Raw genomic sequence first — 14075 nt, 5'->3', positions numbered from 1 at the left:
AGCAAATCACACTCCTTCCCCACTTTGTTGGCTGTCGGAAGCCATAGCTGGCTTAGGAGAATATTCCACCACTTACTTTGCATGTCTTTTTTCATCATCACGGTTCAAGTTTGCCACATACCCCTCAAGGTATTTTTGGAGTTCTTCAAATGTCCCCACCGTTTGGTTGAATGTTCTAAAGAAACAAAATAAAATAGAATAAAAAGCTCTGTGCTGATAGGTATGATTTCACTTGACATATTCTCTCAGGCTCAATAAGGACTACTTGTATGGTTACTCCAGCTTTGTAAATTGTTTTTCAATAATCGATGGGATATTAAATTTGTCATAATATGTAAAATAGTTATTTGCTGTTGTTAGCTGCTGAGTTAGCTCTCAACTCATGGTGACCCCATGTATGATAGAAATAAAGGCTGCCTGTTCCTGCATCATCCCCATGATGGGTTTGGATCAGACCATGCGATCCATAGGGTTTTCACTGGCTGATTTTCGGAATCAGATCTCCAAGCCTTTCTTCCTAGTCTATCTTAGTCTGGAAGCTTGGCTGAAATCCGTTCAGCATCATAGCAACATGCAAGCTGCCACTGACAGATAGGTAGCGGTCGTGCATGAGATTGAACCCAGGTTTCTGGCATGGAATGTGAAAATTCTACCAGTCAACCTCCAATGCTCACCAGGATAGTTGTTAGAAGTCACATACCAGTAATTGATCCTCTGAGTTTATGAAAGCAAAGGGAATGTCAGTGAGAAGAAAAATATTTTCTGGAGTCTTCTATTCATGCCTGCAGTTCAGGTTTACCAACAGTTGTGTCTTTTCGTTTATTTTTATTTTTTGATGAAGACGGTGGAAAGAAAATAGTCTACATGATCTGTTTACTAAATCAAAAGGTTATAGAGCTTACATGTTTTTTTCTTATTTTGGTTAATTAAATTATGTAAGCCATTTGTTTTAAAAATCAAGTATAAAACGTATCCCTTAACTCTCTTATCCTTAGATACTGCTCATTCCACATTGCTTCCTAAGTAATCTTTTTCACCTTAGCTGAGCTGTTTTCTGTCTGAGGTCTAGCCATCCTCCCTTGACCTCCCTCACCCTTCAAGGATCACAGATTTGTGGTGCGTCAACCTAAGCTCCCTGTCCCCCATCTCAGTCCATTGTCTCTGGAAATTCTTACATCCTACACTCTCCATGAGAAAAAACAATCCCCTTGCTTACCAAGGAAATGTTTTTTCTTGGTTGTCCTTCCAATGTTTCCCCACACCCACATCCTACAATCTACCTTGATTTTTGATTATTAGGGTATTTCTCTCCTCTACTATAGAATAGTATGTTTCTTTAAAGTAGAGACCGTGCTTTAATCATCCCAGTAATATCTTCAGCACCTTGTACATAGTAGAATGAAAGAATGTAACTTTACCTGCAAATGTCTTAAAGTGATAGCTGGAACCACCTAAACAGTGGACTGTGGCAACTTAACTGCCAGCCTAGCCCTGAAGACCACCACTCACATTTAACCGACTCCAATATCAATGCCTCTCTATTTTTACATGGTTACGCATGTATCACATGCTGTGCTAGGTATTTTCCATTTGCCCCTCTAGATCTACTCTCTACTCTTTTCTACGCTGTCCTGTGGACTGACCACTGCTGACTCTAGAGTAGCGAAAAATAAAAGAGCATTACCATGGAATTTCTAATTTCCAATAAGAAATTTTCAAGTAAAAAACAAATAATTTTTGTACTTTGTTTTGTTTTTATTTATTCTGTGTTGTTGTACCTAGTTGCCATCGAGTCAGCTCCAACTCATGGCAACCTTGTGTATAACAGAAAGAAACTGTCCCCATCTTCATGATCGTTCCTATATTTAGTGTATACTTCAGCACTATTTTATTTGCTATTAAATTAACTGAAGTATTTGTTGTAAACCATTTTTTTTAAATGTAGGTGGCACTTGTGTCACAAGTCTCTAAAAGTACTTAGCTAACTAATCTGAAAGTCAAGTTGAAACAGCTATAATATTTTAGCTACTCCATTCGAACAGCCTGTATTTATTTGGATGTTATAGCCTGGGGGTAACGAATAAGCTCCTTTGAGATTTGTTTCAACAATCAAATAATGATGGAAATGTCATAAATAATGCTTCCATTTGTTTAGAACTATTGCCCTTTTCCACAACTATTTTAAATGTTTTATCATATTTTAAAAAATATGAAATACAGCTCAAACTTTAACTCTCCTTCTTGTAATGTATTCATTTAGGCATTTGTTAAAATAATAAATCAGGAAAGCAAAAATTAAAAGTCATGGGCTTTTCGTCACTATATTTCATTGCAAAGACAGTGCTCTCTATTCTGCCAACATTTGGTGAGCACCTCCCATATGCCAAGGACTGTTTCCAATGCTGGCTCTGCAGCAGCAGTCGACAAGACTTCCCTGGTGTCTGTACTCATGGGAATACAGATGATAAATAAATCAATTAAATGAAGTGTGATTAATGATAAGAATATATATGGTGTGTGCTATGGGAGCATTCAGACTGTAAGTAATAGCTAGGGCGATCATATAATTTATCATCCAAACTGGGACATTTTTTGGAGTGAAGGGAACTGCCAATAATAAATATGTTGGGATAACCAGAACTATCTATCCCATGAAATTCTAGGTGTAGGTCATCAACGTCATACCTGGATCCTCAGATTCTTTGAGTCATAGAATAGATTCATACAAATTTTTATGTCTCATGGTACCTAAGGCAATACTTTATACATTAAAGGATCTCAACTATACACTTGCAAATTAATTAAACATTTTACAATTATAAATTTCCAAATAATGTGCAAGCTACACAAAATAATTACATCCTTTCTTACAGATAATGAATACAAGAAACAGTACATAAATATGTGATGTATGAGATTACAATGAAGAAAAATGAAAAGAGTTATTCCTTTCTATCGTATATTTAGTCCTAGTATTTTGGAGCAATTTATGTCACCACACAGCTAATGCTACTTAATAGATGCATGTATTTTTAAGGAACTATTATGTACAAAATAATGCATTATTTGGACACTATTGTACCAATATATTTTCCATTTGTTGAGAGTTGGATCCAAAAATTAACTGTTCCCTGAACATACTTTGAACTGTTCTAGTCCTGTAACTTTGCTTTTGAATTTTACTTCATTTGGAGTGTAGTCCATGTTTCCTTTCTGCCTAGAAAAATTCTATTAATTTTTTAAGCCCCAATTCCACACTTTAAGTAATAATAATAAAAAAAACCTTGCCCACTTTACTGCACAGTGATTGCTTTTTTTACTGAACACATGCCATGGCAGCCAAAAAGGCACAGTGGTAATAATGCTGGAATGAATCAGGAAACTTGGGGAGCAGTCCTGCTCCATCACAATGGCACTGTTGGGGCAATTCATTAGCCTATCTGGGACTAACTTTTTTTTATCTGTAAGGGTGGGAATTAAAATAACTCTAAATTATATTAAGGGTTTATCATGGTTAATTTTATGTGTCAACTTGGCTAGGCTATAGTTCCCAGTGGTTTGGCCAAATATTAGATTAGTTGCTTTTCCATAATGTAATGTGATGTGATGTGACATGATGTAATCACTTACAATAATGTAATCTAATGTAATGTAATCAACCAATCCATTGAAAGGGGAGTTTCCTTAGGGTGTATTCTGCCTTCATACTATAAATAGATATTTTGGAAGAACTTTCTCTCTCTCTCCACTTTGGACTCTTCTGTCACCTGACCTACAGATCTTGGGACAAAAACTTGCACAAGTGCCCAGCCTGCCACCTGACTTACAGATTTTGGGACTTGCCAGTTCCCCACAATTCCAAGATTGAGCCTCTAGCCTGTTACCTGACCTGTGGATTTGGACTTTCCAGCCAGCTCCCAAAATCACGTGAGCTAATCCTTTCAAAGGACCAGCTCTCTCGCTCTCTCTCTCTCTCTACATATACATATCATTGGTTTTGTTTTCTCTATAGAGAATCAAAACTAAGACATATTTATTTGCAACTTTTTAGGTGTATTAATGGTATTATGGTTATGTATTAAAAATAATACTTAGCTTTTAGAGATGCTGCTCAAATATATAGACAGATTAATTTTATGTTTAGAACTTGCTTGAGGATAGTATGGGGAAGGCAAAGAGTGGCAAAGGGGTCGAGATGAAGCATGAGCTGATAATTGTTGAATTTGCATCATGGGGTTCACAATACTATTCTGTCTACTTTTGAATATGTTTGAAATTTTCTATAATAAAAAGTTTAAATAAAAAAAACTCTAAGTTTCTTTCTACCTCTAAACCTCTATGAATTGACATTCAGTAACTGTTGTATTCAATTAGCAATCAACTACATCCTCTCTTGTGATACCTATTTCTGTTAATATTTCATATTAATATGCCCTATTTCTTTGACTACACTATGATTATTCTTAAACAATGGTCTGGCTTTGAAAAATTTGCACTTCTTTTATTTTATCTAGTAAATAACCAATAAATGTTTAACTGTTTAATGAAAGATCTAAGGGTTCAGATCCAAATACGGTTTCGAGAGAGTTACGGGCATAAAATGACACTTACTCTGAAAAATAATCTAAGCCTTTTAGAGATTAATATTGATGATACACGTCCCTTTACAAATTGCTACAGATGTTAAATTAAAACTTCTCTGGGTGTATATATAGCTAAAGAATATTTTATATTCTGCCTGAGAGAGATAGGTTTTCTTCAGAAAATTTGTTTGACTGATTAGAGTATTTTAGAAATAAACTGTGAAATTGTTCACTGTTTCGTAGAAAGAAAATTTATAAGAGCACTAATAAGCTTATTTCTCTGGGAGATGCAGAATGTAAATCAGTCCGTTGCTGATATTTATGTACAAACTTTGCACACAAAATATTTAGCCTGCCAGCATTTGCCACTGCCTCAGACAGATTCAGATCAGAGGGCCTGGTTTCTCCCCATGAATTTTAATAGAATGTACTTGCAGCTGACAATTGGCCAACATTTCCTAGTGGTGATGAATGGGAAGATAGATCGGTCCCTTGGATAACAGAAAGCCAAATCTGCAACGGTGGCAGTGGTGCCTTCCCCGACAACTTCGGTGTACTCACTCTCGATCGATAACCAGGCATGCGACATCATTTTCTTCAGCAATAATGTTAGCTGACCTGACATCATCACTGCAGAAAAAGCCAGAAAAGTCAGTTTTCACTACAGTTAGAAATTAAGCATCCATTCTTATTAAGGAATGTTACTTTGTATGAAGCTCTATCACCAAATCCTCCCGAAGACTATTCTCTTGCCCATGAAAAGGATTTGAAATGCGTACCGATGAAGTTTATGTACACAGGACTTAAAAGGAGAAGAAGACAATTGTTCTGGGACCGTAGAGGAATCAGTGACTGCAAGTGAATATGGAATCTAGTTTTGAGCTTTGTTTCGGCCAAAATAAAATAGCTCTCATCTGATCCAAGTAGACATACTAATTAATAAAGAGGCAAAATACTATTATGAAATTAACTGCTCAGGGAAATTTATTGGAAAAACATTCAAATAATGAACATATGATAATCCATCCAATAATGAATGCCAAAGAAAGTGTTTTTAGTACCATATCACCCAATTAGAAGCCTTGATGGTGCAGTGGTTAAGTGCTCAGCTGTTGAACCGAAAGGTTGGCGGTTCGAACCCACCAGCCACTCCATGGGGGAAAGATGTGGCAATCTGTTTCCATAAAGATTTACAGCCTTGGAAACCCTATGGGGCAGTTCTACTCTGTCCTATAGGGTCGCTATGAGTCAGAATTGACTCGATGACAAGGGGTTTGGTTTAATTATTACCCAATTAAATAAATACTAAAATATTTTTATTTCACAGAGTTTTGGATGTATATTTTCCATTAAAATAACTGAAGTCAGAGTATGTCTTACATTTGATGTCTTACATTTAATGAGCAGCATTTTCTCTCTTTCTCTTGGAGTATAAAATATGCATCTTACAAACGATGATATCTTAGATATGATGAATTATGGTATATGATCTAATGATGATACATTTAATTATCCAATGAATACCAATGGGTCAAGCATTGGGTAAAAGTATTTCCTTAAGATCCTTTACTTGTACTTTATAGGGTCGCTATCAGTCGGAACCGACCTGATGGCACCTAACCAAAACTACAATAGATTCCTCCTTCTATTGTTGGCACTGTTAGGTGTCACCTAATCAATGCATAAACTAAAGACACTACACCACACACCCCTGTGGTACCCAGTGCAATGAAATTCATTTAAGGCGACCTTGGAATATCAAGCATACCATAGAGTAGTAAAGATTAGAACTACTCTGAGAAACTTCAATAAAAATGGTATCATACAAAGTACAGTTCTTTATCTTCCCTTAGTGATGTGACTGGAAGAACTTCAGCAGCCCATCTCTACCATTCAGAAGGAGTCCTGTAGCCACAGAGCCAACATCCAGAGACCTTCTGACATAATTCAGAGTCTGTCCTAAGTTTACAGGTCCTTGTTAGAAGAGGAAACCCTGATGGCGTAGCGGTTAAGAGTTCGGCTGCTAACTAAAAAGTCAGCAGTTCAAATCCACCAGATGCTCCTTAGAAACGGTATGGGGCAGTGCTACTATGTCCTATAGGGTAGCTATGAGTTGGAATCAACTCTACTGCAATGGGTTGTTAGAAGAAATTGGTGAAAATATTGATGCTTCATGGGCTTTCTGAGTTGGTAGCAGGCTAGTTTGTACTCAGTTTGTGTACATGTATATAGATATATAGCTATAGATATAATACTTAATTGTGAGCCAACTATTTGAGTTCAGGAAAAAGAAAGGTATGGCATTCCTTTTACTTGTCAGTGTCATGATGTTGACTGGGAATATTCTAGGCAAACACTTTACAAGTATTAGATGTTTATAAATACACTTATCTTCCTTTCATAATAACTTCATGAGTGCACACAAAATTCTCAAAGAACTCCGAGGACTACTTAGCGTCAAGTCAGAAATATACAGAATTTGAGGAATATTGAGCCACATTTCGGTGGCCCTAAAAAGTGATAGCATAAATGCATAAAAACATCTATATCCAATTTTCCTTCTCATTGATCTTAACTTTATGCTTTCAAAAGGTTTTGGGAGTTGAGTGTCTATATTAAACATAAATTGCTGTGTTTCTTATGGGAAAACACTATAATTGGCTAGCATAAGTGTAGCAGATTCAGCAAAACCAGACAGCATATTCCCTTTTTGAGAGCTATTTTGGCTCTAAAGTGCCTTTATAAAGTTCTTGTGCACTTTCAGACTTTAGTAGTTTTGCTTGGAGGTATGAAAAAAATAACCCGTAAATGTTAAGAAAGAATACACTGAAGTACTGAAGTTTTGGATAACGATATCACCTGATTATGTTGCATGAAAATGTATTCACATTCTGTGACAAAGAAAGAAAGAAATGAACAAAAAAAGAAAGGACAATTTCCCTGTGATTGAAACTAGTTCATTACAAGCTAGAAAATGAGAAAAAATATTCAGCTGGTATTTCAATTCCATTTTTAAGTTGTTTATGTATTATCTATAACTTAATTCATTGAATTTTAGTTGTTTTTTTTTTTAATAAGAGGTTTATGATCTGAAATAATCAAAAATGTCTTCAGGTAATTTATGAATACTTTTTCTTTGTGCTGTGCCAATGTAAATCTGACATACAAATCAGTAGACAAAAGTCAAGGAGAAGATAAATGAGCAGAAATACTGCTTTTCTTATAAGCGTAAATTGGAAGTAAAAATGTTTAGTCACAACACAGATTTTAAGCGATTTCTTAACAAATATCAAGTTTTCATTTAAAAACATGTAATACCAAAAAAAGGTGTGCTGCCCTAAAATTTATCTTTTAAAAAGTTATTCATATTTAGGGAAATTAATTTCTTCAGACTTCAGGTTTTTTTCTGAGTTCCAGGAAGTACAAAGTATCCCCTAAGCCATTTTATTTTCCTTTTAAAATATTTCTTCTGTACAGTGTATAAAAGAAAAAAAGAACCCTGAGGTTCAGGTAGAAATTTCGAACACACTATTTGGAGCATATTCTTAAAATATTGCTTTTGGTATGATGATTAAAAAACATCCAAAATATGTAAAACCATTATTTGATGAAAAAGAAAGGAGAAAACTTTAAACATGGCAACATTTCAAACCTCAGAAGCTTTAAAAAAAGAAAATTATTCTCAAGTGGAAAATATAGCTTTTACATCTTTAATCTCTTTCTCTGACTCTTTATAAACTAAAAATTGTAATATCAATTTTATCATCACTATCAAACTTAACATTTTCCAATTTAAGTTTCCTGTGCGAAGTTAGTATACTTATCTCCTGCATAAAAAACGTATTAAAAATTGTTTAAATTCCTGGATATTGGTCATCATTAATTTGGTGGCTCCAATTGACAACTCTATATGAATAGTTTCATATGCAAAGCAATCAAAACAACAACAACAAAAAACCCGTTGTTGATTATATAATTATGTTATACAAATTCATGGATTTACCTGATAAGAGCTTTTTCTCCAAAGTATTCTCCTTTCTGTAATACTTTTATCAGTTGCGGCTGATCGTGGCCTTCTGTACTCTGTGTGACTTTCACCTAAGCAATGTTAAACAATCCAAAGATGGGGAGTGGAAAAAGAAGAAAGAGAAACTGAACACATATCCATTCAACCAAATCCTCCAGTCTATATAAACTTGACTAATTAATGACAGGACCAGGCAGTCTCTGAGTCTCTGCTGTAATTGTGTGGTAGTAGGACAATTTAACTACACTCGGCTCACTTTGATGGACATGGTAAACCCTGTTTAACATGATCAAATGACTCAACTCTCTGAAAGGGCAAGAGTCTCCATTCAAGCCCTGCCTCCCAAAGTCAAATTCCTAAGTGAATCCAGTGAGTCTGTCCTAGGGATACTCAAAGTAAATAATAATTGTCCTGTGGGAACTTAACGTTATTTCAAAAAGTCTAATAGAGATGGCAAATTAATCAAGAATACGGGGCTCTGGTGGTGCAGTGGTTAAGCATTTGGCTGCTAACCAAAAGGTCAACAGTTCGAATCCACCAGCTGCTCCTTGGAAACCCTTTGGGGCAGTTCTACTCTGTCCTAAAGGATCTCTATGAGTTGGGATCTGCTTGACGGCAATGGGTTGTTTTTTTTTTTTTTCCTGGATCAGGAGTCCTTAATCTGGTGTCCAGAATGACTCCCTGAAGCCTATATACTTCCTAAAACTGAACAGAAAACATGAATTTGGGGAAGGGTCCACAATTTTCATGAGTTTCTCAGAGTGGTCCACAGCCCAGGGAAATTTGAGAACCTCCCTGGCAGAGGCAGACAAAAATTTCAATATTCCGTTTTGGGGTCTAGATATATTCCAGTTCAGCATGATAATCAGGGTTGCTTCATGTTGATTAGAAATTCTGAATGGCATTTATACGTGTCACAGTGAATAAAATAAAGAAAAATAATAATAAAACGCTATTTGTTTACTAGCCAGAATTCTTTCAACTCATGGGGTCTGGGTTGAGGAGACATATAAGAAGTGATTCTGAGTGTTGAAGAGTTTAGGAGGTTTGAAACTATTTTGTTAAAATTTTTCTTCACTAGGGACCCAGTCCAAAGTTCAACCACAAACCAGTTTACAAGGGGCAGTGTCTGATTCTGATAATAAACTCTTCCATGGAAAAAAGAATGTACTTTGAAAATCTGACAGTTTATAGATACAGGCACTTAACAATTTACTCTTTCCTTCAATATTTCAAAAATGCTTTTTATTTCTGAAGGGCGTGGTCAAGGGCCAACATAAGAACAACTGGCAACATGGTATCTACTCAAATCTTAGGTAAAGAAAAATATCTATTGTACGTATTAGGATCACATTTACATAGGCACCTAAATCAACTTGTGTTTTGTGTATGAACTGAAGTTCTGAGACACATTGGCTGTATAGCTCAATGTCTAACCATTGCTGTCCTCAATTGCTGAATTCATTCAGTAGAGAGAACCCTTCCACCCACTGCTTGTCCTATCTGCTAGATGGGAAAATGTTCTAGCCCTGATCCTGGGCCCCTGAGCTGACTGAGAATCATGCATTCATAGCTAGAAAGGACCTTACAAATAACAGTCATTTTATATACAATGAAACAGGTTCAAAGAAAGTCAAACGACTTACCTAAGGTCACTAAAAAGTCACTATCTTAGCTGGAACCCATCATAGGTCTCCGGTGACCCCAAACCCAGTGCTCAGTCCAAACCCCATGGGATTCTTCTGGTAGAAGCTCGTTTACTGGTTCAATGCAGAGGCCTTCTTATGTCACAATGTGAGGATTGTTGTGTTTGTGGCAAACTGAAAACACTTTTCTGATTTACTTTAAGTAAGCTTTAATGAATATTTACCTTTCCTTTTGCTAAAATGTAAAAGGTACTTCCTTCCTCCCCCTCTCTAATGATGTAATCTCCTTTGTCGTAGTATTCCTATTGGGATGAAAAAGAAACTGTTAGATCAAGTGAAGACATAAATGAAATGAAACTTCTTGTGTCTTTGAAATGAGTGTTTCACACCTGTTTCTTTTATTTTATGCTTATTGTAACTGTACGCTTTTCTTACACTGCAGTCATAAACAGTGGAAAAGTAAAGAGACTTCTGCTTTATCATCTGCAATTATGTTTCTCTTTTGCAGAAAAAAAAAATTCACTTGGAATTGAATTTCAGGGATGGAGTCTCAGAGCATGAGGGGAAATAAGAGCAAAGCAAAAATCACTAATACCCAGATGGGACTTTCTCCTAAATAATCTAAATATAAAATGTATAGTGGTCTGTAACAGTATTGAAAAAGTGGCTGTTGGTGTTAGCTCTCATACAGTTGATTCAGATTCATGGCGACCCCACATATGTTTCAGAGTAGAACCGCTCCATAGGGTTTTCAAGTCTTGACCTTTCAGAAGCAGATTGCCAGGCCTATGCCCCAAGGCACCTCTGGGTGGGTTCAAACCACCAACTTTTCAGTTACTAGTGGGGCACTTAATTCTTTTTGCTACCCAGGGACTCCTGAAAAATGTATCTAGAGTTTAGAAAAAGAACGATTATCTGTAAGTTGAAAATACAATTCCCAATGGATATTTGTAATGTATTAGCTCAATTTCTAATTCCTTGAAGAGCACCTGCTCTTACTTTCCAAAGATTTATCATAATAAAACAGTGACATTAGAATTTTTTGCATGTAAATTCTGTTCTTTAAAGTATGTTTATCATCATAAAATCTCAAATTATCACTTATTACTTTTTATTTATTAACATGTTGCCCTCTTTTATGTTTGTGTGATTAGAAAATCCCTGGGCAGAGAAAAGTCATTTATCTACCTGTCAGACCAAAAGAGCAACTCAGTTTCTTAGGACACAAAAAATAAATTAAACTGTCCACCTCTACTTCACTTTAATTTGATCTTGTCTTAAAGTCATAAAACTAAAATGGATCTCTTATTTATACAAACAGAAACGTGCTTGCTTTTTTAAAAAAAAGGCATAATTAACAACATTATACCCGCTCTTGTTTTCTTTTAGACTTGAAAATCAATTCCAAACTAGACTACTTTTGTGTCGATTTTCAATAGCTTTTTGGTCATTTACTCTTTTTTTTTTTTTAATTCTACTTTAGATGAAGGTTTACAGAACAAATAGTTTCATATTAAACAGTTAGTACACATGTTGTTTTATGACAATGGTTAACAACCCCACAACATGTCAACACTGTCCCTTCTCAATCTTGGGTTCCTTATTACCAGCTTTCCTGTCCGCTCCTGCCTTCTAGTCCTTGTCTCTGGAATGTTGTGCCCCATTAGTCTCGTTTTGTTTTATGGGGCTGTCTAATCTTTGGCTGAACAGTGAACCTCAGCAGTGACTTCATTTCTGAGCTAAAAGGGTGTCCAGGGGCAATACTCTCGGGGTTTCTCCAGTCTCTGTCAGGCCAATAAGTCTGATCTTTTTTTGTGAGTTAGAATTTTGTTCTACATTTTTGTCCAGCTCTGTCCGGGACCCTCTATTGTGATCCCTCTCAGAGCAGTCAGTTGTACTGGACTCAGTCTGATAGAAGCCATGGTAGTTGAGATCCATTAGTCCTTTGGACTAATCATTCCCTTGTATCTTGTTTTCTTCATTCTCCCTTGTTCCCGAAGGTGTGAGACCAGTGGAGTATCTTAGATGGCTGCTTACAGGCTTTTAAGACTCCAGATGCTACTCACCAAGGAAGAATGTAGAACGTTTTCTTTATAAACTGTGTTATGCTAATTGAGCTAGATGTTCACTGAGACCATGGTCCCCACAGTCCTCCACCGAGCAATTCAGTCCCTCAGGGAGTTTGGATGTGTCTGTGGAGCTTCCTTGTACAAGTTGTGCTGGCTTCCCCAATATTGTGTACTGTCTTACCCTTCACCGAAGTCACCACTTATATCTTGTCTATTTAATATCCCCCACCCAGCCACCCCTCCCATCTCTCCTAACCAACAAAGATTGTTTCTTTTTGTGTGTAAACTTTTTCACGTGTTTTTACAGTAGTGGTCTCATACAATATTTGTCCTTTTGTGATTGACTTATTTCACTCAGCATAATGTCCTCTATTTTCATCCATGTTATGAGATGCTTCACAGATTCATCGTTGTTCTTTAACGTTGCGTAGTACTTCATTGTGTGTATGTACCCTAGTTTGTTTATTCATTCATTTGTTGATGGGCATCTAGGTTGTTTCCATCTTTTTGTTATTGTGAACAATGCTGCCATGAACATGGATGTGCATATGTCTATTCATGTGACTGCTCTTATTTCTCTAGGATATATTCTTACGAGTGGGATTGCTGGATCATATGGTATTTCTATTTCTAGCTTTGTAAAGAAGCACTGTATCATTTTCCAAAATGGTTGTTCTATCATTTGCATTCTCACCAGCAGAACTTAAGATTTCGATCTCTCTGCAGACTCCCCAACATTTGTTATTTCCAGTTTTTCTGATTCCTGAAAGTAATGCCGGGATGAGATGGTATCTCACTGTGGCTTTAATTTACATTTCTCTAATGGCTAGTGATTGTCAGGATTTCCTCATATGTCTGTTGGCCACTTGAATGTCTTCTTTGGTGAAGTGTCTGTTCATTTCCTGTTCCAATTTTTAATTAGATTATTTGTCTTTTTGTTGTAGAGGTGTTGGATTTTCTTGTAGATTTTAGAGAGATTAGACCTTTGTCTGACATGTAATCTCCAAAATTTTTTCCCCAGTCTGTAGGTTCTCTTTTTACTCTTTTGGTGAAGTCTTTTGATGAGCATAAGTGTTTAATCTTTAGAAGATCCCAGTTATCTAGCTTAACTTCTGGTGTTTGTGTGTTGTTGGTTATGGTTTGTGTCCTGTTAATGCCATGTATTAGGGCCTCTAGTGTTGATCCTATTTTTTCTTCCATGAACTTTATAGTTTTTGGCTTGATATTTAAGTCTTTGATCCATTTTGAACTAGTTCTTGTATATGGTGTGAGGTATGGTCCTGTTTCATTTTTTTGCAGATGGACACCCAGTTTTGCCAGTACCATTTGTTAAAAAGACTGTCTGTTCCCCATTTGATGGAGTTTGGGCCCTTGTTGAAGATCAGGTGACCACAGGTGGATGGATTTATATCTGGGTTCTCAATTGTGTTCCATTGGTCTATATGCCTGTCATTGTACCAGTACCAGGCTGTTTTGACAACCGTAGCTGTATAGTAGGTTCTGACGTCAGGTAGTGCACATCCTCCTACCTTATTCTTCTTCTTCAATAGTGCTTTACTTATCCAGAGCTTCTTCCCTTTCCATATAAAGTTAATGATTAGCTTTTCCATCTCTTTAAAGAATGTTGTTGGTATTTGGATCAGGATTGCATTGTATCTGTAAATTGCTTTGGGTAGAATTGTCATTTTCACAATGTTGAGTCTACCTATCCATCAGCATGGTATGTTTCTCCATTTATGTAGATCCCTTT

At 36.2% G+C, this 14075-nt stretch overlaps 1 protein-coding gene across 3 annotated transcripts in view; it reads right to left on the bottom strand.

The window, feature by feature from the left end:
- Positions 1 to 14075, bottom strand: part of PRKG2 (protein kinase cGMP-dependent 2) — a 115436-nt gene that overhangs the window by 47826 nt on the left and 53535 nt on the right. For all 3 annotated transcript variants that reach the window (XM_004383107.2, XM_023737600.1, XM_004383106.2), the window contains exons 7-10: positions 10481 to 10558; positions 8587 to 8681; positions 5145 to 5213; positions 77 to 175 (exon numbers count right to left, since the gene is read on the bottom strand). In XM_004383107.2, coding sequence (XP_004383164.1) covers positions 77 to 175; positions 5145 to 5213; positions 8587 to 8681; positions 10481 to 10558 — 341 coding nt within the window. The remainder of the gene's footprint in view (positions 1 to 76; positions 176 to 5144; positions 5214 to 8586; positions 8682 to 10480; positions 10559 to 14075) is intronic.

Source organism: Trichechus manatus, unplaced genomic scaffold, assembly GCF_000243295.1.
Source record: "Trichechus manatus latirostris isolate Lorelei unplaced genomic scaffold, TriManLat1.0 scaffold00105, whole genome shotgun sequence".
NCBI lineage: Eukaryota > Metazoa > Chordata > Mammalia > Sirenia > Trichechidae > Trichechus > Trichechus manatus.
Note: the sequence above shows the minus strand (reverse complement) of the source record. Positions and strands in the feature narration are given on the sequence as shown.